General features: G+C 42.9%; 2 protein-coding genes across 5 annotated transcripts; one reads left to right on the forward strand and one right to left on the reverse strand.

Annotated features, from left to right (window-relative positions):
- Positions 1-413: 413 nt before the first annotated feature.
- On the forward strand, positions 414-2,674 carry MICOS13 (mitochondrial contact site and cristae organizing system subunit 13). The gene is made up of 4 exons (XM_039700412.1): positions 414-429; positions 1,081-1,274; positions 2,003-2,054; positions 2,485-2,674. Exons 1-4 carry the CDS (start codon positions 414-416, stop codon positions 2,580-2,582), a joined length of 360 nt encoding a protein of 119 aa, XP_039556346.1. The 3' UTR covers positions 2,583-2,674.
- A 1,985-nt stretch (positions 2,675-4,659) lies between these two features.
- On the reverse strand, positions 4,660-25,493 carry SAFB (scaffold attachment factor B). 4 transcript variants are annotated; one of them, XM_039700435.1, is made up of 21 exons: positions 24,931-25,493; positions 23,506-23,593; positions 22,535-22,599; positions 22,244-22,450; positions 20,115-20,177; positions 19,528-19,555; positions 18,127-18,628; positions 17,646-17,695; positions 14,620-14,720; positions 12,742-12,891; positions 12,570-12,646; positions 11,504-11,643; positions 11,127-11,218; positions 10,527-10,633; positions 9,492-9,785; positions 7,637-7,774; positions 7,141-7,183; positions 6,019-6,140; positions 5,448-5,560; positions 5,286-5,339; positions 4,660-5,023 (listed from the first exon to the last, which is right to left on the reverse strand). In XM_039700435.1, exons 1-20 carry the CDS (start codon positions 25,465-25,467, stop codon positions 5,308-5,310), a joined length of 2,949 nt encoding a protein of 982 aa, XP_039556369.1. In that variant the 5' UTR covers positions 25,468-25,493; the 3' UTR covers positions 4,660-5,023; positions 5,286-5,307. The 4 variants fall into 4 exon arrangements, with proteins under 4 accessions (XP_039556369.1, XP_039556371.1, XP_039556368.1 ...); XM_039700437.1 differs by having other exon boundaries at positions 5,286-5,358; XM_039700434.1 differs by lacking the exon at positions 24,931-25,493 and adding an exon at positions 24,348-24,752.
- Positions 25,494-25,566: the final 73 nt, after the last annotated feature.

Consider the following 25,566-nt stretch of genomic DNA (forward strand, 5'->3'; position numbering starts at 1 on the left):
CCTCACGCTCTCAGTCCTGCCCGGCCCCCTCAAGCCCTGCCCGGTCCTGCCCGGCCCCTCACGCCCCTCCCGCCCGCCCCTCAGTGCTCGCCGCTGTCCCCGCCCGTCCCCAGGCCCGCGGCCGGCCCTGTCCCTGGGCTGTGCTCGCCTCGCTCCGCGCCCTTGGCCGCCCCCGCAGCTCCCGGTGTGTGTCTGCGCTCGCCGGGAGGCCCCGCCGCTGTCTGCGGGCATGGACACGTAACGAGGCTGGGAGTAGCGCGGGGCTCGGAGCTGTGGGTGCACCCACAGCGAGGCAGTGCGGAAGGGTGTCCTTGGGGTGCATTTCAGCAGAGAAATCGCTTTTCCCCGAAAAGCGTGTGAATACACGACTTTAAAAATCTGTTCTTTCTTCCCAGCTCTCTTGTATCTATCCTATGTCCTACTACTGCAGTACCACTGTCTGCCAAATTTTGGGTTGTCCCCTTGTTTTGCTGTTTTTTAAAGGGAAAACATCTCTGCCGTGTGAGTCTGGGGAAGTCAGTCACCTCAGATCTCTTATTTATAATAGAAATGCCAGTAAATGCTAAATATTCCCTTCCCTTTTGTAGGCTGCCATCACAGCTGTAAAACTGGTGACTGCACATCACGCAGGGAAACTTTAAAAGCCTTGGCAATGCAAACACCATGGCCAGGTGTTCACTGGGCTGTAATGAGCTTAACAAGATATTGGTGTCTGTCAGAATTACTAAATAAATACCAGATTTATCAGGAAGAACCACATCATTAACATGCATGGTTTTCCCACTGCAGAATCCTTTAGTTGCTTTTAGCAGAGGAATATGCCAGTGATTCTCAGGCTTTAACAAGTGGCACATGCTCTCGAGGAATTTGACACTTTCTCATTTTTATATTGAAAACCATCACTGATAAAATGTGAATTAGGAATAGTTTCAAGGGGCTGACAGGAACTAGTTGTCCTGGGAAGGAAAGGAACATAGGTAGGTATATTTCTGCTGATTTTTACCTAAGTAAGACATGAGGTTTCTTTACTGATACCCTCTTGGCAGCCACAGCCACTGGGAGAGATGCACTGATGGTCAGAACAGGAACTGAACTGCTGTGCTTTCAATTCTTTCAGGTTTCTGGTCAAAGGAGGCCTGGCTGGAGCTGCTGTGTACGTGGCATATGACCAGGGGCTGCTGGGCAGTGGCACAGAAGGTGCTGAAGCACTCAAAAAAGCTCAAGAAACGCTGCCTCCAGCTATCCAAGAGTGGACAGATTACCTGGGCTGGGAGGTAAGAGCTGCTCAGGTGATCCCTGCAACACAAACACCTCCTCTGAGTCAGGAGGAGAAAATATGGGGGTGATACTCTGATTCCAGTGAGGCTGGCAGGAGTTTTACTGTTGAAACTGGATTTCACATGGCAAATATTTTGAAGAGGATTGAAATGGAAGGCAAATAAAATGCTAAATTTGGGGCAGAGACATTGCTCACACATGTTATTTCAAAGAAGAGGGGTAAGCAGCCTGTGCAGGGTCAAGGAGGGGATTGCAAACATGCTCTGGGAGGTATTTCACTATGTAGTTTTCTTCTGAAGCATCCTACTTGTTATTAAGAAAAACAATGAAAATATTATCCTCCCAATTTTTCACAGTTCACATTGAATTTAAATTGCTTGAAGAGGCCCCTCCTCTATGAGTAATTCTTAGTTTTTAAAATCCTCAGAAGAGACCTTTGCTTAAAGTTTGAGAAGAGTTTTCATATCACAAACAATTATAAACTAACAGAGACAGCCATGGAGATGCTTTTTCAGGAGCACCTAAATAATATGTTCTACCTTTTGCACCTTCTTTATATTGCAGGAAAGAGCAAAGCCCAGATTTTAAGCATCATGTCTGGTCTCTTTTGAGGCTTATGCAGAGTAGGCACCTAAGTGGTTTTGAGGTCAAGAGGCTTTGCCAAGGTGGTGTGAATTCCAAGTGAAACCCCTCGAGTGCTGATATTTTGTCTCTTTCTTTCTAGCTCCCATCCACTCCAAAAATTGACTTTTCCTTCTCTGCTTCCTGGAATAAAGGTAAAATAACTGCTCACTAACTGAGTCTGAGCTAAGTTTTTGGCTTTTCAGAAGAGATGAGCATTCCCATTGTTATTAGAATTTTAGACATTTTTGTTTGAGGGCCAAAGCATGTTATAAATACCTAAGTTATATATAGGTTTTATGGTGCAGCAAAGAGTCTTTATGTAACTGTGGGGAAACACAATCCACAGATAACTGTGACATGTACCCATCACCCATGGAGTCTGTGGCAAGGCCAGAAATAAAACAGGACTTAAACAAGGAACTGAGCTCAGTCCTGTCATTGTCTTAGCTCATGTAGACACTGAAGTTGGAATTTCTGTCACAAATGCTCAGGGCTTGAAGAGATCTACAGTGGTGGTGTTGGAAATTGGAAATTTGGCTTGAATGATGATCTGGGGGTAATTCTTCTCTGCTTTCCTTGCAGGAGTGCACACAGTCATGTCTGCCTTGTCTGTAGCTCCCACCAGGGCCTGTGAATACACAGTGGAGGGCTGGAAGTATGTGAAGGATCTTGTGAAATGAACATGTTCTCCAGGGTTCAGGATTCTCTCAGACCCCTCTGCAGGGCAGCTCAGCCATGTAAGGGCTACAATAAAGGACTTTGGTGGAACTTCCTTTGTATTTGGGTTGGTTTTAGCCTGCAGAGTGGAATAATTGCTTGTTTTAGCACTGATCCAAGGCTCCAGGAATCACAGTTAGTTGTGATGAAGTGATGGCCATGTGCTGAGAACAGCTTCTGTCCTAAAGCTTGGAAAGGAAGTAGATTATTCTGAAACTGAATTGATCTTGAAGGTGAATGCCATCTAATTCAAACCAAGCCAACAAGAGTTAAAAAAAATCAAAAATCCAAGGTAACAGTAAAAGATGCTGTAAAAGATGGCCTAGGAGGATTATACAAACACAGGGGAGAGTAACTGAGCAAAGTTTATCTGCATGAAACCTTTTGTTAGCTTGCACCATGCCCCAGTTGGCAGACTGTGCATTTTCATTTTAATGTGGATGAAAACTTTCACAAGGTCACTTCAGTCACAGACCAGGCAAGTGTAAGGAGCACCAGTGGCCTGGAGGGCACCACTTGTAAAATAAAATTACAAATGGATTCTGTGTTTTTAACCCTCTTTGATAGGATTGTTATAATTACAGAATGTGCCAAAACACAGCTGCAGAACAGGGAGCAGCAGGATGAGTCCTTACTCATGTCAGGAAGCAAATACAGAACATGAGGATGAAGGAGGATTTGCAGTTTTGTTTCCTTTTTTAACAAATAGATACATGATGAAGGCAACTGCCCAGAGATTTCAGAGGATTTGGCTAAGATGCAAATGGCTTTAAAAAGTGCTTAAGTTAATTCCTGAAGAATGGCTCCAGCAGCAGCTCTTAAACCTCACGGTCCAGATGGAAGCTTCAAGCTCAGTAAACCCTGGAGTTGTGTCCTGCAGGTGCCAGATGCTTCACAGCACCCCAGAACCCAAATAACCTCTATTGCTGCCCCATTTCTTCCCTAACTTTGCAATGTCCATTGCTCTTGAAGCAGCACAACTTTGGTTCCAGTGTACTCTCCCTTCTCACCAGGCCAAACCTCCCACTTAGGAAACCCTGACATTCATCTAGAGTCTTCCTCTCTCTGGCTTTGCTAGAAACCAAACAGAACCACTTGGAGGTTAGGAAATCCTGACATTCATCTAGAGAGTCTTCCTCTCTCTGGCTTTGCTAGAAACCAAACAGAACCACTTTGAGCAAAGCACACAGTGTACAAACAGAATACTGCACCTCTGCCGTGCTCTGAACTTTCAGGAGGATCTTCTGTACCACTTCTTTGCCCTTTGATGATTGCTCTCCAAAGCTTTACCATTGTAATATGCTTTCTCCATTGATGAATGAAAAAATATCTTCATGCCACTCATAAAAAAACCCTTCTCTAAAGATGGAAAATCCCCAGCGACCCTACAAATGAAAGGTTTTTTCCTCTTGGCATCAGAAAACCCATTTTAGGGTAAGGCCAAGGTCATGTTCCTCCAGAGATGTCTGCACAAAGACAAATTATAACTTGGATATGACAAAACAACAGATCATTTGCACCAATCTCATTCATGTCAGTTCCTCAACACAAAATTATGCCAAAGCACAGCCAGTGGCTGCTTCTAAGGAAATTGTGGACTGCTAGGTAAAATTACTGAGCTTTAAGACTGGTGGAGTTTTGGACTACCCTGATCTATCAGTAGCTAAATAAAGTGATGCTGACAAGCACCTCTGTGCTGTTTCTTACAGAAGCTGTGCTGCTATCACAGAATTTAACTCATTTTTCAGGCATTATATTGCACATGACACCAGATGAAAAGCATTCTTCACCACTTGCCCTGCAAGTTCCTGTGGCAATTTTGCAGTGGCAGGGCATTCAAACTTTGGCAGCTGTGATCCACAAATGTTCTCTCATGGTGGCACATGGGCCATGGTTACACGGGTTGGTAGCTGACAGCTGTGAGGGAAACCACAGTATTTCACTCTTCCTCAGAGTGCAAAAGGACACCTGTAAGGCATTTTGACACTTCATCTTTGAAACAAGAAATCTGTTTGACAGGGACTGCTGAAACAAAGCAAGTAACTGTAAACTGGCTTTTATTTATGGAAAATGGAATGCTTCATTAACAAACATTTTTAAATGGGATATGAACAACACCTTACAAAACAAATGAGTTCACATTGGATTGAGTGACATAATATGGCAGCAGCTTAAAAAAAATTACACTTACAGTAGCCCATAAGTTACAATTAATGGTAACCCTGGGTAACAGATCTGATTCACTTGCCACCTTGCATTAAAAACCAAACACAATCAGTAGCGACGGTTGAAACGAGGATCGTTCGGTCTGTTTGCCCTTTCCTGGCCAGCAAATCCTTCTCCTTGCATTCCTCCTCCGTGCATGATCTGACTCTGATTGCCCCCCTGCATGAAACTGCCACGCCTGGAAAGGGATTCAGACATTTTAATATTTGCTCATGCTGATACACTCAGGTTGCTAGAATGGGTGTTCTTTTTGTTTTCACTCTTCCATAAAATGTATTACATAAAAACCATGGGGATATTTAATTATTCCTTGATATTTAAGCAACAAATTAGATAACTGATTAGATTAGATTAACTCCCATAAAATGTTTCTTTTGCCAATTTAAATAGAAGAAATGTCCCTCAATAGGAAAACACTTTGCTCCTTTTAAAGTTCTTACCCTGACATGCCTCCACGATGCATCACATGGCCAGGTCTGCCTCTACCGCACCACCTAAAAAAGTTCAAAGTCCCTTTATATCCACAGCAAGAGTCTGACTTCAAGGACAATGTCTGTATTTTGTTCACACAGCACAGCTAAGGAGCTGTGCAAGAACCATACCTTGCCATCTCTCGTGATCCCGTCCTATCATCCCTCCATCCACGCTGCTCTGCCAGGAACGATCTTGGTGCCCTTCAAACTTCCGACTGTGATCTCCCCAGTCACGTCCATCCCTGTGAAGAAAGGGAATTCCCATCTCCTCACACAAGCCAGAGCATATGGAATAGTTTTTATATTTGAATCTAAGTCACAAACTTACTGAAATGTCTTACCAAGGCCCATGTCAATCTTACATATTTACATTGCTATCTGTTAAGTAAAATATCTGAAGAATTTTTCTGGTCAAATCAACTAAGATGATGAATAAATAAGATATTGGGGGAGAACCACTAAAATAGAGAGCTTTGATAGGAATGTTAATTAAAATTAATGGAAAGCATTGTCTTTTAAGATGTGAAGTTATTAAAAAAAAAATCAGGTGAATGCACATTTTGATGCACAAGGCATCAAATCGTCTGCAGTCCATCCAATACACCTTTGGTGAAAGCTGGGAAAAAAGAACATCTTCCAAAAACTTTGACACATGGAAACACTCCTTAGGAGCAGGAGAAGAGGTGCTTTCAGCACTAACCGTGACTGGGGGGGGATCCCTCTGCTCTCACTCATCCTCCTGTCGGAGCCGTAGCTTCCCCAGCTCTCCCGCGAGTCCCGCGAGTGCCGGTCGGGGCCTCCGTGGCGCTCGTCTGGGTAGTGCTGCAAGGACAGAGCTCTCACACACTGCTCACAGCTCTGACTGCTCCATCTCACAATCATCTGGGAGGGAAGGCACCTCCTGACATCTGCTCAGGGTCAGCCAGCTCCAGGCTTTCCCAGCTAGACTGCACAGGCTCTCCACACAACCTGTTCCAGTGTTCCCAGTTAAAGGGGATTTGAATCCTCTTCAGATGGAACTGTGTTCCAGTTTGTGCTCACTGACTCTTGTCTTTTCAGACAGCCACTGAGTGGCAGCCTAACCATCAGGATATTCCCACCAGCCCAACTCTCCAGCCTACGCAGGTCCCTCCAAACGTCACAGTAAAGGCCACTGAGGATTCTATGACTCCATAAAATTCATCTGTCACTGCTTGAATGAGCACTGAAGGTCTTTCCCCCAGCCCTCAAACACAAACATCTCTACAGTTCAACTGTTATGACCATGTAACCTCAGAGAGTTATTTGTACCTTTGCCTCTTCTATGCAATCTTTTGGAATACTGTATTTTGACACAACCTTCAGCATGTTCCCACCAGCCCAACTCTCCAGCCTATCCAGGTCCCTCCAAACATCACAGTAAAGGCCACTGAGGATACTATGACTCCATAAAATTCATCTGTCACAGCTTGAATGAGCCCTGAAAGTCTTTCCCCCAGCCCTCAAACACAAACATCTCTACAGTTCAGCTGTTATTACCATGTAACCTCAGAGAGTGAATTTGTACCTTTGCCTCTTCTATGCAATCTTTTGGAATACTGTATTTTGACACAACTCACTTGCTTTGTCTTCTATCAGAATAACTGTATCTAACTTTTATAATAAACAAGTCTTTGAATTGATTTTCATCTTATTGAAGTAAATAAGACAATCTGATTATTCCAGCATATTTTGGTAGATATAATGTAATTCTCAATAACTGAAATGTAATCTGACACACACACTACAGAAAACCAGGTTATGAGATATAAAGATATTTCTGTAGGTCTATAAAGCAACTCACTTGTCCATCCCGATCTCCCATAATTGTTCTGGATCCATCTCTCCTACAAACAGACAATTAGAATCAGACTGTGATAGTAAAACACACAGCAGTCTATAAAAATCCATTTATTTAACAACACAGATGAAAAATCCTGCTCCCACATTGTGCCATATTATCCACAAAAGGCATAAACAGCTGGAACACAGTTAGTCCTAACATATAAGCCAAAATATTCTTGTTAAAATTCTAGGTGCCTACAATACTATTTAGAAGTTTTTCAGAATCCTACAAATACGTGAAACAGCACTGCAGAAACACTGATCAATCCTGCCAGAAGCTTTAACTCATGGCACAGTACAGATCTTTTCATGGGTTTAGAAGAGAAATTCCACAGCCACTACGTGACACTTGAAAAACAAAATGCAAACTAAGCACACAGCATAGGAGCAAGATGTGACATAAGTACATATTTTTGTCTTTTGTTCTCAGGCAGCAGGGGAGGTAAGACACCAACCTGTCTATTGAATGCTCCTGGTAACGCCCGCGATCCCTGTGATCGAAGTCATGGAAGCGATCCTGGCGGCTGAAGTCTGAGTGGTACCTGTCATTCATGGCCATTCGTTTTGCCTCTGGCCAGTATGGATCATCCCTCCTGAAAGACAGAACAGACTCATTTCAGCCCAGATAATAAATGCCTGTGGTCGCATTTCTGTTCACAGAGAAAATCAAGGCACACCTTCCCAAGGATATTTCTGGGAATAGCAATGAGGTATCACAGAGAAAGTAAAACCAATTCTTATCTCAATTGCTGCTCCTCTTGTTGTGCACAAGTGGAATGCACTGTGGAAGACTGTATACTGAAGGGAATTGGTAATTGGATTCTGGTGTGAGTGTTTTGACTCACTGACCAATTGAATCCACGTGTGTGTGTCAGGACAGTTGGCTGACAGTCATGAGATTCTGGGCAGTGGAGTGGAGTGCTTGTGCAGATTCAGTTTCGATGTAGTGTAATACAGTATAATAAAGTAACTAATTAGCCTTCTGATATCAACGGAGTCGGATGTGTCATTTCTCCCTGCCATGGGGGTCGCTTTGATATTCAATAAATGCCTTTTGATAGGCAATTGATAGTTCCTCCTTCCAAACCAAAAGAAGGGACATTAAGTTCAAAAGGGCATTGAAAGACCTGAGCTATTAAACACAGCCATCTCAATGCAACCAACAACTGCTGAGAGCACGTGTGAATGCCACGGGACAGAAACGGCAAGCGTTTCTCACAGTGGCTTGTGAGAAATTTTAGGAAGTTGGAAAGATGTGGTAACTTGTTAAGTATAAACAAGGCGGTGTTTTAACTACTTTGTTTTCCTGTTCTTTTCACGGAAAGTATGTGAAGATGATGTTTTTGTTAGTTAGCCAATCAAATAAAACCTATCGTATCGCTCTATAAAAACCGTGCAGTTCTCGTGAATAAAACCTCCTTCACCTTTTCTACAATCCTGCCTCTCACCTGTTCCTGTGTCATTCTCAGCGCAAGAGCGACACACATGTATGGCTTTTTCCAGTCCAGACAGATGAGACAGAACCTGGCAGTGACATTTCCCTGGCACCACCAGGACTTGGTGGCTTTACCTGCCATCTATGTCATAGGGTCTCCTCATGGCAGAGCGCCGCTCCTGCTCGTAGCGCAGCTGCTCGTGCTGGCGCCGCAGCTCCTCCCTCTCGCGCTCAGATTCAGTTTCGATGTAGTGTAATACAGTATAATAAAGTAACTAATTAGCCTTCTGATATCAACAGAGTCGGATGTGTCATTTCTCCCTGCCATGGGGGTCGCTTTGATATTCAATAAATGCCTTTTGATAGGCAATTGATAGTTCCTCCTTCCAAACCAAAAGAAGGGACATTAAGTTCAAAAGGGCATTGAAAGACCTGAGCTATTAAACACAGCCATCTCAATGCAACCAACAACTGCTGAGAGCACGTGTGAATGCCATGGAACAGAAACGGCAAGCGTTTCTCACAGTGGCTTGTGAGAAATTTTAGGAAGTTGGAAAGATGTGATAACTTGTTAAGTATAAACAAGGTGGTGTTTTAACTACTTTGTTTTCCTGTTCTTTTCACGGAAAGTATGTGAAGATGATGTTTTTGTTAGTTAGCCAATCAAATAAAACCTATCGTATCGCTCTATAAAAACCGTGCAGTTCTCGTGAATAAAACCTCCTTCACTTTTTCTACAATCCTGCCTCTCACCTGTTCCTGTGTCATTCTCAGCGCAAGAGCGACACACATGTATGGCTTTTTCCAGTCCAGACAGATGAGACAGAACCTGGCAGTGACATTTCCCTGGCACCACCAGGACTTGGTGGCTTTACCTGCCATCTATGTCATAGGGTCTCCTCATGGCAGAGCGCCGCTCCTGCTCGTAGCGCAGCTGCTCGTGCTGGCGCCGCAGCTCCTCCCTCTCGCGCTGGATCCGGTCCTGCTCCCTCCTCCTCTCGTGCTCGATGTGCATCCGTTCCCTTTCCAGCCTCTCCCTCTCCATCCGTTCCCGTTCCAGGCGCTGCCTTTCTATTTCCAGCCTCTCCCGAGCGATCTCCAGCCTCTCCCTCTCCTCCCGCTCGCGGATGGTCTGGAGGTGCTGCTGCCGCTCCCGGCGCTCGCGGGTGCTGTTTGAGCAGAGACAGAAGTGACACAGGCAATGCTTCAACAAAAAAGGAAGTCAAAAGAGTGCTAAAAATTAAAACCATGGTGGCTGCAAACTTGCATCATCCCCTTGAAATTAACACGTGTGGAGGGAAGACACTCAGCGTACACAAATTTATTTAACAACTCATCAAATGACTCCCACAAAACCCATCCCCAGGGGGAAATACTTCTGTATGGTTAGGAGAATCCCAATCCAAATGCACACAAATACTTCTATAGGATCAGGAGAATCTGAATCCAAATGCCCACAGTTCATTTTTATACTGAAATAAAGAATCTGTGAAGAATATTTTATTCCTGTAAAAAAAGGCGGGATGATATGGTGGATAATGACTCTACTAAAGCTCAGGAATTTATCTAGGACGGAGAAACTTTTTCCTCCTCAATAAAAATAACAAAAACATTTTCCTCCTGTTCAATCTGACTACTTTTAGGTAAGAAATAGAAGTTTTTTAATGCATGGAGAACATGAAATCCAGGTCACAATTCTAGCAAGGACAGCAATTATCATTTTTAAACATAATGAAACCTATTAAACATATGAAAACAAAAAGAGTCCCATCAAAAATAATTAAAAACCTAAATTAGTCTCTAAGTGGGGAAAAACCCTGAAGGCCTTTTTGTCTCTTTTATTTTATTAGAAATGGAAATTGTACCTATTTTAGAGAAAAAGCCCCAAACAGTGTCAGTGCTGCTCTTACCGGCGCTGCTCTGCCTCCCTCATTTTCCTCTGTGCTTTGATTTTGTCAAAGGGGACAATCCCTTGTCTCTCTCTGCTCTCTGATTTGCGGTCCTGGCTCTTAACGCTCTGTATTTAAAAGAGAAACTTTAACTTATTAAAGGACAACCACCACAAACAATACTCTGAACTCTGGTTCCATTTGTACAGTTCACATCTCAAAGCTTGGTCCCTGCTTTTTTCCAAAAGCTGTTCTGTTTTACCATTACAGACACCATATATTAATACAGTGATACCTTTATTAAAGGACAACCAGCACAAACAGTACTCTGAGCTCTGTTTCCATTTGTACAGTTTAAAAGCTTGGTCCCTGATTTTTTCCAAAAGCTGTTCTGTTTTACCATTACAGACACCATATATTAATACAGTGATACCTTGCCCCATTTGTTTGGCAGGATTTGACTGCTGGATCAATCAAATGAGAGCTATTTTACTAATTAAAACCATGTTATAGAGACTCTAATTGGACAAACTAGCAAGACAAGTGTGGGTTATACAGAGCCTGGCAGGATTCAGGATCTGTTTCTAAGGAAAATGTTTCCCATGCAGAAGCATCACTTACTCTGTCCTTTGATGTAGTGGATGTTTTCACACTAATAACAGGTTCTCCTTTGGATTTATCCATGACTACTGTTCTCTCTGTTCCTTTACTTCCTACATAAATCAGAAGTGGAAAGAAACAATCAGACTACATGACCTACATCACTCATTGCTACACCATGTTCTCTAAAATGTGAAAATGGGCATTTAACCCTCTCTTCAAAATAAATTCTTTCACTCCACCCAATCCAGGCACTACTTTTAAGAACTGCACAATGTTAAACATTTCCCCTTCCTCTTATTCATTCTGGATTTCCAAATAAAAATCTGAAACAATCCTACCATCTTTGGAAAGAATTAAATATTCCTACATCAACGTATCTGTATTAAAAAACCCACCTGATTTAACAGTTTTAGGCTGATCTGATGAACCAGACTTCTGGTCATCTTTATCTTTTTTTTCCTTTTCATCTTTATCTTCTGTCTTTTTAGGATCATCTTTTTGGTCAGATTTCTCATCCCTTTTAGCACCACCAGGTCTGTGGATAGATAACGATACAGATTAGACTAATACAGACTAAGAGAAAAGAAAATCAAGGGAAATGCCAGCAACAAGGCAGAACTCTGATGTGGTAACAATCATTATTAGGTTTCCAAACATTTCCTTCCACAACTTCCTGCACCATAAAATAAGATATTCAGACCATCCTGTACAGTGGTCAATAAACTTGGCCAGGATTCAGGATCTCAACTGGAAGCATGAAGACAAATTCACACCACCATGTGCTTAGTGCCCACAGATTTTCTTACACAACATGACAATGAACCACTTTTGTCAGGAAACTGGGTGAAATTATAGCAAACAAGTAAGCTAATTCTGTTAAATGCTACTCAGCAAGTAGCATTTTAACAGAAGTTATGCCTCAAGGAGCTAATTCAAGAAGGCAAAGTTCTCAGTGTTTAATTCACTCTCTTAGTGCCTCTTTCAGCTTCCAGCAAGGCTAGAGAGGAAGAGCACGGTGCTCAAGATGAACATGATCTGGAAACAGATCTTGGACAACTCTGTTTAACTGTCTGGGACCTGGAGGAAACCCCATTCCAATGAGGCACGAGGTAATGAAGAAACAGTGACACACAGATTGAAATTATCACATGGTCTTTCCTACAGATTTAAGACATGAAAGCTCCACAATCATTACTAAACCTCAAACATAGCTAAATTAAAAGGTGTGCTTGAAAAGACAACCTTCCAATGTCTACTTTAAAGCACACAACAGAAACATTTTAATTTAGGCACTGCACATCAACTGAAGTCTATCTTGTAGTAAAAGCTGAAAAAATCCATGTACTCCTCTTTTTTAACGTTTGCCATAGAAATTCTTACTGTAATTTAACTTTTCTCTGACATAAACACAGACTGAAGCACAGCAAAACACCTTTGGTAGGAGAATTTTTAACACAGTACCTCTCACTGACTGTTTCTCTCTTTGCTTCACTCTCTTTTTTTTCACTTGTCTTCTTCCCAGCAGGTTCATTTTTTGCCTGAAATTTATTTTGCACATCATCAGCTGAGAATGTGGCCTCGACCATTTGCACAATCTGGTGGCAACTCAGCATCTCTGAGGCCCAGTACTCACTTTTTCCACAGAAATGATCTTGCCATGCAGCTCAGTCTTGTGCAGGTGGGTGATGCACTTGGTGGCCTCCTCAGCTGTGGACATGGTGACAAAGCCGTAGCAGCGAGCGCCGGGACTGCGAGCGTTGGTCACCACCTTGGCCCCCACCACCTTCCCAAAAAAACCTGGAATTACTCTCCCTGTGACAAGTCCCCAAGGTTTAACAGCACCAACTACAAGCTCCACTTCTGCTCTTTTTAACATCTGGCCATTACCAGGCAGGAAAGTTCTGGTTTTGAGAGATTAAGAAATAGAGAAGGAGCACTGCTTGGAGCCAACCACGTTTCTGTTACCAGTGGAATGCTACAAAAGCTGAACCAAGAGGAGGGAGCTAAAGATTGAATTATTTTCCAGAGAAAGACCCCCCAGGCGACAAAAAAAAATTTTTTAAAAGGTATCTAACTTTACACCAACAACATCACTTTGGTTTAGTATAAAATAGTAAAAACCAACACAATTTTTTAAGCAGATTTCCACATTAATGCTCAGCTGCTAAGTGCCACCTTCTCTCAAAAAAATTTTTTTGTGTTACTGCTGAGGCAGATCAACAATGTTATCTGCAATTTTTAAGAAACATGGAAGTTTCCCCAAAAACTAGAGCTTGAAGTGACACAAATGGTGTTTATACATGCTCAGATATTCAATACAGCCCACTTTGTAATACAGAAATCAATCATATTTCAGGAGAGATGTTTTAAAGCACAGCTGAATAAAGAACCTACTTCTGAGCATTTGCTTTATTGCACAAGTACATCTACTTCCAGGAAGCTCTGCCTCTGTTAACACCCTGAAGAAAATAACAATATTTTATTTAAATGACTCAATGGTACCATGGCATCTATCTAGAGCCAAATGCTAGGCTGGCTGTTGTGTAGCTTTTAATTACATTTAAAATTTTGTGGCACATCTCCATGACCAACATTTTAGGTTACCAGATGGAATTCTAAGCAAATCAATGGAAGTATTGCATTACAAGGAGCATTAAAAAGGTTTTACCAGTTCCATGACTTCCAAACTCCAAGCTGTGCTACAATCAATCAACTTTTGTACCTATTTTTAAAGTAATATTTAAGTTCCAGAGTATTTTCATCAGTAAAACATGACAAGCAATGGCTGATTGTCAGCACATACAATTTCCTTTTACTACAATCTGCTGGTAGTTATCTGTAAATAAGCTTCAGAGGTCTGACAAAAATCCTTACTGATGGCTCTGATACCAGCCTTTTATTGAACTCCTGCAATTTTCCAGCTGACAGGGAGATTTGACATTTTGTCTGTCCTTAACAGCAACTGCAAAACCAAACAACACCTCCCCATATCCCAAACTACCCAAGCAAGTGTTTTTCAAAGGAACTGCCAACTCTTGATAAATTAAAATATAAGTTACTAAGGTAATTCCTAAGATATTCCCCAGTAATTCTGTCTCAATATTTACTGCATATTTTACTTAGTCCTAAGGAAATTTTTAATAAGCATTAAATTCACAGTTGCCTATGAATTTCCAGCAGGTGAAAATACCATACTGGAGCACAGAAAATTGTGTATACAGTTACTATTTAAAATAAAGGACCACAAATGTAATTTTATATTTATTTTTATATATGCTGGGCAACAGAATAAAAAACCTCCAGTCATTCAGTGTGTACTTTTCCTTGATATTCCACAGTATTTTTGGTAATTGGATTCCCTTCATGGGTACGTGCAGTGATGAGATTTTAAAAAGTCTTATTAACAGTTTCAAACAAACTTGTGTAAACAAACAAAACACCAAAACAAAACAAAAACAAACAAAAACAACAACAACAAAAAACAACAACAACAACAAAAATAACCCCTTACCTTCCCATATTTGCTAAACAGATTCTTCAGATCTGTAGCTCTGGTGGTGGAAGCCAATCCACTCACCCAAAAGTTTCTACCAGAACTGCTAGCACTGCGACCTAGTTGGGAAAACAAACAGACAAAACCAAAACATACCCCAAATCCTAATTATTGGGATTAATTACTTGAATCGTTACGTGATTTAAAACAGAGCAGGATCACACATTTTTAATTTTTTTATATCACAGAGCAAGTAAAATGCATTGTGTGATATTCTCCTCCCATGATTTGCTTTGCTGAAGGTAAGAAGCATTACAAGACCAAAAATTTGGGTGGAACTATGAGTTTTGATACAAAAGTATTTTATCATTCTTCAAGACAGCAACTGGATTAAGGCACCTCTGAACTAACTGAGGCCCTCCAAAACGTGCCAGGGTAGATCCCAGTAACTTACAGAAGAGCTGTAGGAATTGTATCTGCACCCCACATGTGCTCATGTCTTGCCTTTTTATCTTAAGTCCAAGGGAATGCTGTTGCAGAATTCCTCCCAAGGAAAGCCATTCACCACCAAGAAACCAAGGAAATTTCTGTTTCTGCCCACACAGATCCACAGCTGGGATTCAGTCTGACCTCAGCTGCAGGAGTCAAGAAAGACCTGGCCTAGGAAGTTAGGAAATTAGACCTGGCTTGATTAAACCATACAAGAATTCCAGAACACCTGGCCAATTCTGCATCTCAGCTACAAAGGTGATTAAATAAATGTTAATGAACTTGCCAAGTCTGGACACCCACCATCAGTGATTAAAGAGTGAACTGCAGCCCAAGGTTCAGTGTTTGCATGAAGCACCTACACAAGGATTGTGTTTCCAGTCTGCTCTGAAATGTCTGTACTGTCCTTCTGTCAGTCTGGGCAGCTCCAAGGCCTCAGTGAATGGGTTTCACTCCAGCTCTCTACTTCCATACTTCTGTTCTGGGGTTTTGTTTTACACAATCTCTCACTGAGGGAAGTAATTTCTCCCAGAACCTTTCCAAAATGCTATTTTATTTGGGTGCCTTTCCATCTTCTATGACCTGATAATCTCCGTCACTGGCAAGTAACTGAGAACACAGTTAATATTAAACTTATAGTAACATTAAATTTATATTTATTAATTAAATTAATATTTACACAGGCTTCCTAGGGAAGGGTGCAGTGATTTGTATCAATCTCTTCCAAAAGCACCCCAAAAGAGGTGGTTTTTTTTGGTATAAAGGTGAGCACACTCGTGCCATCATTTATCTCAGAAGTGCATGGACAAAGGTATGTCATGCACACAAACACGTGGGAGATGCATTGTCCTGGTGTTTTAAAAAGCTGAGCCAAAGGCTTTGATGCTTTTACTCCACACATTTCTACAATTTAAAAATTACTGTCTGCAGCTACTCTGGCACCACAATTCTGGAGAAAGAAGAAAGTGCTCGTTTTTCTTTTCTCTGCTACTTTACCAAAGAGTTTTTTAAAGATTTTAAAAACTATGTTAATGTCTTTTTTGATTAAGGATTGATCAGTCGTAATGTAAGGCTTTGCCCTCCCACAAGACTTTAAAAAGTGCTCCTGTAATGGCTCTACACTTTTAAGACAAAGAAATACTGGGACTTGAAAATATTCAACTTTGAGCCAAGAACAATGCAGGTATTGGGAGCCAACCATCAACACTGGAGAAATCTTTCAGATGTGCATCCATTGACAGCCAAACCCACCAGGGTGAGCTCAAAAACTTATTTTTCTGCACTCCTGTTGACACAGTTTTCAGAAATATCGCATGGAATATGGAGAACTCTTCATCCTAAATAAAACCTTCTCATACAAGTGGGCAAATAGCAATGTATGAGTCAGACCTGACTTGTACATACTATTTTAGGTTCCTTCTGGCTCAGTCAATTTGTTCTGCATGCAGAGAATGTTACACAGTCATGCAGCTCCCTCTCACTGCTGTTCACAAAGCCAGAACATGAACAAAACAAATGTTGTGGAACACAGCACATCCACTGGAGAGAGGGATGCAGGAGCAAGGTGGTTTCAGACACCCAAATTCCTGAAGGCGGCTCTGAAAGCAAATTCAAGGAAGGGTGTTCTCTGTCCACAAAAATTATACACTCAAGTCCTTAGGTAAAGGACAGCATGCACAGAAAACTCCTTGAAATATTCTGAAATGAGAGAACTCAAAATTACAGACTGGAAACAAGAGGTAAATTGACCCTAACAAGGCAGGTCCAGCAGCTTGTGCAAACAGCTATAACCCAGGATCCTGGAAAAAGCAGCTGACAGGGAGGTGAGTCTGGGTTGTAAAACCCAATTAAAACCAATCCAATTCCTCCTGTCCAGCTGGCAGTCAGACCACATGATGAAATTTCTTGATTTTTATAGGAATTGCTGGAACTTCCATACTTTAAAGTGCTGAAGTACCTGCCAGCAGCATGTAAGAGAACAGAGGTGGGGTGAGCTGCAAAGACTCAGCTGTCTGATTAATTAAAAGCAAGAATTATGAAGGTATCTGACACTGATCAAATTATATTCCTTTTATGATGCATATTTGCACCATAGACAGGATCTGTGTGAACAAAAAATTAATAAAATCAATATAATTTCAAGACAACATGAAGCTGTAATATTTGTGGCATTTAAGTATGTGAATACTGGATCCCAAATTACTTCAGCAAAACACAAGATGGGAAGGAGAATTCCAAGTGTATAGTAAAGCAAACAAATGAAAAAGGTTCCTAACAGCTGTTAGTGGGCATCTCCAGTGCCAAAAAACCATAATTGCCAAGTATTAACACTGACATTTGAAAATCAAGATACAAACACAACAGTGCAATGCACATGTCCTGAAAAAATGCATAAAAGGAAAATACTTTGACATTACAGACAAAAAGCAGAAAAAGGTGAATATATGCTAATTAACAACCGCATAGATTGCAATCAATTACTAATGAAATAACCCATCCAAGACAAACAGCTACCCAAGTAATCATTGAAGATTTACATTTGAAAACAAACATACCTTTCTCATCTTTTGAGATTATCTTTGTATCTCTGTCCTCCTCAACAGGGCTAAAGACAAAACACCACATTATTCAAGTCAGAAAGAAAAGTGACTAAATATAAACTATGAAAAAAGCTAAAATTAAATACCTACCAGAAAATATGTTGCAAACGAAAACACACCTTTGTATAGTGGATTTAAGAAATCTGACAAGAAATAACGAAGTCAGATTCTTAAACAGACTTACATTAAGAAGATGATTACAAATAAGACTAATTTGGGGAAACAACCTTTGAAGGTTGAGGAAGGAAAGAAATCAAACCCACAGTTCTTAACAAAAAAAAAATTATATCTACACATGGAGAAATAAAAGAGACCTTTAGGAATAGGCTACAATTTCATCAGTCTCGGAGGCCAATTGAAGGAAACAGCTTATTCGCATCACTTAAGGACCAATGACAAAAGATAGCATCTGGTCTAGAACGGAGAAAAAACAAACCTCTTTTTCTGATCACCGCCCTCACTGGCTGAGGACTCTTTAGTGGCAGGGGAAGATTCCTCAGAATTAGCTTTGTCTTCTGCTCTCTTGCCATCTTCTTTGCTAGCTCTGGCTTCGGCACCTGCGCCTTTCTCCGCTGCCTCCCCACTAGAGGCTTCCAGGCCTTGGGAGCGTTTGCTACTCTGATCGCTTAGGGTCTCTACCACTACACCTTCAGAGTCCGGGGCCTCTTCCTCGGGGCTCTGTTCACTTCTCTCCCCTTTTGCTACCACTAAACGCTTTGCTTCCTTCCTTGCCAAAGCTTGGGCCGATTTGCTGTCCAAAGCTAAAGCATCTTCCTCCAGCTCAGCGCCAGCGAGAGCGTCCTCTTCCTCAGCCAGCCTCTTGCCTGGCCCCGCGTTACTGGCTTCCTGCGCACGCGCCCGCTCCGCTTCGGGAGGTTCTTCGTTAAGTAGCTCAGATTTACAAGTTTCCCCCAAAATGTCGAGTATTTTCTCATTTTCTACGGATTTAACAGGAATAGAACGGCACAAGATTTAATCACCAGGGAAATACAGCAATCACAATTGTGGAACTGGCATGGCTGCCACACTAACACCAAGAGAACTGCTAAGCTACACAGAGATTGGAAAACCCTAGTGTACACAGTGTTACGCCTACCACGCTACCTGCTCTCTCACACCCTGCCAAATCAGCCCTACCACCTCAACAGCCAAGAAAAATGCCCCCACTCATTTTACAAAAAACTTCGGCCTCAGCCTTCATATTCTTCAGCAAATCGTTCAGCTCTGTTTCTTCTCTAGTTAGCTTCCAGAGTCCGAGATGCTTAACTGAACGTATCAAGGCACTGAGAGTTCAATTTTTAAATTTCTGTGAAATTCTTTTAGCAGAGACAGTCCAACATGAGAACTGGGCATCTTCTGATGGTGCATGAGTGTGTTTGCAGTCCAGAAAGGGAAAAGTATCTGTATGAAATTTCCATGAAGAAACTCTCTTCTTTCTTCTGTATCCAGTAACTAATCTTTACATTTTAAAGCCCTACAATATCTTTTTACTGCTTTCACTGCTCTCTACTTAGTAACAGAGTTAAGGTGTGTGCAATATCACAAGATCTGTTTACAAGTAGAATATTTAGCTTTTATAACTGTGATTAAACTTCTCTAAATCCACTTATGTAGTTTAACAGGTTTTTAAACCATTTCATTTCACTGGAAGTATTTCAAGCATCACTTCACAGATCTGGGGATATGATTGGGTTTCCAATCTCTATGACCCTGCATGATCTGGATTGTCCATTATAAAAATAATGCAAATTATGTTTGTTTGCTTGGGTTTTTTAATAGTTAATGGTTTAAAAAGTATTAGTTGAAAAGACAGGAATATGTTTTTCTTTAACAGTACCTGGCTCCAGGTGTAGCTTCTCCATTTTCTGTTTAGGAAAAAAAGACCACAGAATGAGGATTTCATAAAACGTAATTTCCAACACAGAATAATAACAACTCCCTACTCAATCCCAAAATTGAAAACTAAACAAATTCATCTATGACATTTAGCTCTTTTTTCCCCATCCACTGGAAATGAGTATTTTATAGAAGTACTTTTTCTGGCACTTTAAAGCCAAATCAAAATATCAGCCATAACTGCATTCTCCCAATAACTCTGAATTATAAAGAGACCAATAAAGTATCTTTGTGTACCACAACACCAACTACAGAGTAAAAAAGAAACCCAGCTACTGCTTCATAGAGCTGTGGGAGAGAGAAGAAATCAGCAGTATAAGATCCTGTCTGCCATAAAGTGAAGGAAATCTTGAGAGCTGACTGCAAAGTAGGGAAAAAACCACAGGGCACCTTCATTCACACACTGTGCTGAGCAAGGTCTTGGATTCTGTTACAATTTCATATTATGGTCACATTTTCTTTTGAGAACTCAGTAAATACTAATACTACAACATACAGCTATGAAATACAGCTACATTTTCAGTTTACCTTCATTTCAATTAAATCTGAAGAGGAGACTTCTAAATTGTTTTCAATTTCATCATAATCTTCCTAAAAGAGTAAGAAAGGAAGGAAAGTATTTCTTACCAAAAGCAGCTTAAGGAAAATAAACCTATACTTAATTTTCTCTTTCAAGAAAACTAGAAATACTATAAAGTTTTTGACAGATCTCAATTGCTACTTCAGAGTGTGACCCAGAAATGAGGAGCAATGTATGAACATACCTGATATTTAAATATCTTTCTCCAATTACTTTTCATTTTAATTTCAATAGGACATTGTGTATGTCAAACTTATTCTTAGAGTCTTATCTCACATTTCTGTGGTTACTGAACATGTTTTTTCACTTTCCCACTTTTTAACTTTACTTTCTAAACAAAAAAAAACAAGTTAGAAATGAAGCCAACTTAGGTTTACACTCTTCCAAACTGAAAACATATCCCAAAAATCTTTCTTCTTTAAAGAGCTGAGGATAACATGCAACCAAATCTCATCCATTACATGAGGTTAATTTACAAAACATCACAAAATTGCCTTTCAGGTGAAGGGGATGCTGTTGCCACAACTCTGTGTTCAGTGCCATGAAAGGGGAGATTCTCTCCAAGCCTTTGTGTTTGTTTGGTCTGTTGGGGTGCAGACACCAGAGCCAGGCTCTCTTGAAATCCCTGCAAGAGTGGGGACTTAGTGGGAAATTGCAGCTGGTAAGCCACAGAGCAGCTGCCAACCAAAGGAAAAGACAGAAGATTTCTTGCCGTTGACCCAACAGAATGCACAGCTCTGTGCAAGAGTCACCTCAGATGTCACACTGATGTCACCCACCTCCAGGCATGACTACCCCCACTGAACAGGATGTAAAACCAGAGTCACACCAGCTCCACCTAAATGTAAAAATAGTATAAAAGTAAGTTTAAAGTGGGGAGAAGTTAAGGAAAGCTCCACTGCAACAGTCTGAACCTTTTTCCCTTTAGGGATGTCTGGTGGGTAAGAATTGTACTCTAAGTGTGAAGAATGATGAACTCCAGCCAGCTTCTGTTAGGAACTAAAGCTGGTTAATATGGTGGGGGTTTTTGCAGAAGGATACTACCACCAGCAATCCTGGAACTTTAACCTGTTGTGATTTTCTATTATATTAATGCTCTTATTCCATAAAGGGCTCAGTGTGAGTCCTTCAAGGGCACCACCAGTGCCTGCAGTGAGTAACAGACTCAGCTGAGGAGACCTGGGACAGGGCTCTCTGACTGTGTGACCCTCCCCAGGGCACTGGATCACTCTCTGACCCAGGGGACTCCCAGTGAAGGGTGCCCAGAACAGGATGCTGACACTTTGTGGGCCCAAGGGTTCTGGCTTTCCTGTGGCACTGACAGACCAGTCAAACACAAAGGCTTTGAGAAAATCTCCCTTTTCAGGTGACAGAAGAAAAATGATAAGAAGTTGAAGCAGATATGCAGATGCCAAAGAAAGAATATGCTCTGTTCAGTGAGTGAACAACCTAAAATAAATTAAAACAAACCCACAAGGATCCAAGAAGGTTAACATTTGGGGAGGGAATGTGACACATGGATAACCCTATGCTGTCTGCAAATGACATTGCAAGCTGCTCTCAAAACCAATCAAAAGCCTGGCAATGTCAGAACAGGGCAACACAGAAGTCCTTATTTTATCAACCTCTATGAGAAAACAGAACAACATAGCTTCTTAAACCAGAGCATTATTTCTGCAGAAAAGATACCCAAATTACCAGAGTTTAAAATTTATTTTTCTCTCTCCCCATATATATAAATACCTGGATGTGTGTACATATGCACTTCAACACATACAACACCCAGACAGGAAGAGAGAATACAGAAACTAACACAGCATTCTCAATTCCAGGCTCCTTTCACAGCAAGCAAAGCTGATGCTGCAAGGTAAGGAAGATGGTGACTTGTCGACTGAGAACATTTCAAGCCTCAAGGATATTCACCATTTAGAAGAGTAGGACATGAGAGCTGTGAATGGGGAATAGAAACCAGATCACATTCATGTCCTATATTCTACTGGACTGAAATACCTTTTACATGTGCCCATATCTCTATCAAATATCTTCTGAAAAATTACAAAGACCTCCACTCACTCACCTCATTTTCTGTTAGCTGATCAGGAAGCTCTTTCATTTCTGCTTCGACATTATCTTTATTATCAGAGAGGGAATCAAGAATATTGTCAGGACTGTAATCTTCTCCACAGTCCACAGCACTGCTGTTATCTATTTCAGCTTCATCTAACACACTAATATCCATCATGTCAATGTCCTGCAAGGTATCCAGATTGGCTTCAATATCCTCCTACAGAGAGAAAAGGGTAAATGTGTGTTTATTGCAGGTCACACCATGCACATTCCCAGTAACTGCAATCATGATTTCACTTACCTGCCCATCTCTAGAGTTTTCTTCTAGACCATTGTCTTCCACACCTTCATCTTCTGGCTTTCTTCCTAAAAACAGTATCACTGCAGTGAGATGTAGCACTACATTTTGTACTATGTTTAAGCTTTGCTGAATTATCTGTTACAAGAAGTAACGCTGAAGAGGCTGATCCCTCAGGATGTAACTGAGGTCCCCTTGCCCCTCCATAAAAGCAAACAGCAGGAGCACCAACTACCAGCAGCATTTTTTTTAAATGCTACAGTATTTTTCTAAAGCTACAGTCTGATTCCACCACACTTCCAATACCTAAAAAGACAACAGCCTCTGGGTAATCCATTTAAAAGTAACACCTTAAGACTGTTATGAAAACACCTCCCCTAATTAGATGGATTTAAGAATTAGTGTTCACTTTCAAGATCTTGGACATACAAATCACATTTATGCACATCTGTCACCCCCAAACTTGTACTGCTATTCAAAGATAACAGCTCTTTTTCTATTTTTAGCTACTCTGTCTTAAAAGAAGCAGCTCAATAACCTGTTTCTAATCAGAAAGTATTTTTAAGAAGCAGTTATCAGCAACTCAAGTAAGCCACGTGTAAAATGGCACATACAATATTCAACATTTTAAAGCAACATATAGTTAAATAGAGTATACAACTGAAATATAATTATAGAGGCTTTCCATGGAGCTTATGCTGCAGCTGCTTGCTCTGTGCCTGACACAATTCTACTGGTGGTCACAAACACAGAAACACCTGCAATTTACAGTTTCATCTTTGACTTTCAAGACTTGCTAATAAAACAGGTTTAAAGTTGTTATTGGTCATTAATGCAAGAGAGTTTTAACATTTTCAACGATGTAAAAAGCAACTTTTAAAAAAATTAAACTAATTCAACAGGAGAAAACAAGTTTGTATGTCCAGTTCTAGCACCATGCAAACAGTGGAACTGCAAGTGTCCAGACACTGTACCTTTGCTAGTTCTTTTTGGCATTCTCTTTGTGGTCAGCTCTGAGGCCACAGGAATTTCATCAGGATCTCCTCCTTCCTCCTCAATGGCCTGTTGGAGACAGCAGGATGATATCCACTGTATGATTTGCTGCTGTGCATTTGTACAGGCGTTGGATGGGGCATTAATTCTCTTCATGGCAGCTGACAGAGGGCTGTGGTTGGAGTTTGTGCTGAGAACAGTGCTGATAACAGTTATGTGGTGCTTGGCTTTAACCACAACGGCATTTTTTAGGATTTTTCAGAGAGAAACATTGGTGTCTCTCCCTAGGTCAGGTCATACAGCCAGGCAGCTGTACAACCTGTCAGAAATACTGAATAATAGGGTGCAACACATCCCCACAGGCAAACAAAGCTACAGCTGGGCAGCAAAGCTCCCTGCTCTGCACATAAGCACATCAACAGTATAAAACCAGGAGAGACTCTCACAGGAGCTCAAGTTTGAGTTTTTCCTCAACATCCAGGCTTGTTGGAACTCACAAAAGGGCCAAAGCTGACCATGCTGTTCTGGCCTCATGGAAGTCTGTGGGAATACATTCCAGAGAGGTCGGGGAGATGGAACAGGGTCAAGTGTAGGGTGCCAAGCATCAGGGCAGAAACTGATGCACAGAATGTTCCACCTAAATAGGAGCATAAAATTCTTTACAGTGCAAGTGAGCATGCACTGGAATAGATTGCCCAGGGAGGGTGTGGAGTCTCTCTCACTGGACATATTCAGGAACTGTCTGGACAAAACCCTGTACCATGGGTTCTAGGACAAAACCCTGCTGGAGCAGATGACCCACTGCAATCCCTTCTAAGCTTACCCGTTCTGCGAACGGCACGGAGAAGCGCGAAAACAGGCACGGGGAAGAGGCACGTGTGTGTACGCCGGGGGAACGGGAGGGTAAACAGGGAAAGGACGCGCGGACGCCGGGGTCAGGCAGCGACGGGAAGGCCGAGGCCATCTCACCTTCCACCCAGCGCAACCCGAGCCGCGCTCAGAGCGGCGATGGAGAACGGGCGCCCGCACCGCAGAGCGGCGCCGCGAAACAGCGCAAAGGCAACGGAGCAAAGGGGACGCGCCGGTGCCCAGCAACACCCCGCGGGTAGCCCGGCGGCAGCAGCGCAGCCCCGCTCCCCTCAGCGCAGCCCGGCTCCCCTCAGCGCAGCCCCGCTCCCCCTCAGCACCCGGCTCCCCTCAGGGCAGCCCCGCTCCCCCTCAGCACCCGGCTCCCCCTCGGCGCAGCCCGGCTCCCCCTCAGCGCAGCCCCGCTCCCCCTCAGCGCAGCCCGGCTCCCCTCAGCGCCCCGCGCCCCAGCGCGCACGCGCCGAGGGCGCCACAGACAAAGGACCCGGATGGCCGCACGCCGCGGCCCCCCCGCTCCCCCCGCCGCCTTTCGCCCTCACCTTCCTCAGCCGCTCCATGAGGACGCTCTTGTTGCCGCCGCTGTCCAGGTTCCGCCGCTTGAGCTCAGCGCGCAGGTCGATGACTCGCAGCTCGCTCAGCCGCCGCGTTTCAGGCTCCGAACCAAAAGTCGCGGCCCCGCCAAGGGATGTGAAATCCCCCAGTCCGGCCGCTGATTGACTCTCCGCCATCAAGGCCCCTTCGGTGTTTGGCCTCGAGCCCGAACGCGCAGGAGAACACGGCACAACCCAGCAGCGAACCTGGCGATCACGGCACAAAATGGTGGGGAGCGAGACGCGCCGAGGGGAGGGGGAACAAAGCGCGCTGTGCGCACGCGCGGGCGGGACTGAGCGGGCGGGGCCTGGCGGGAGAATCGCCCGCGCAGGCGCAAACGGCGTCGCCCGCGTCCAAGGACGGCTCGCGAGCCGTCGCGCATGCGCGAGACAGGGACCAGGGGCCGGCCAGCCGCGTGACGTCGCCGCCGCTCCGGAGTTGACGGCGCCGCGGCGCGCGCGGCCTGCCCGGGCCCCGGCGCGCATGCGCGCTGCGCCTCCCTCCCTTTCCCGCCCCCTCGCTCTCCCCCGCGCCCCGGGTCTCCTCCATTTTGTGCTGCGGCGGCGGCTGCGGCTCTCCCGCCT

Source organism: Passer montanus, unplaced genomic scaffold (assembly GCF_014805655.1).
Source record: "Passer montanus isolate IOZ18808 unplaced genomic scaffold, ASM1480565v1 scaffold140, whole genome shotgun sequence".
NCBI classification, from domain to species: domain Eukaryota; kingdom Metazoa; phylum Chordata; class Aves; order Passeriformes; family Passeridae; genus Passer; species Passer montanus.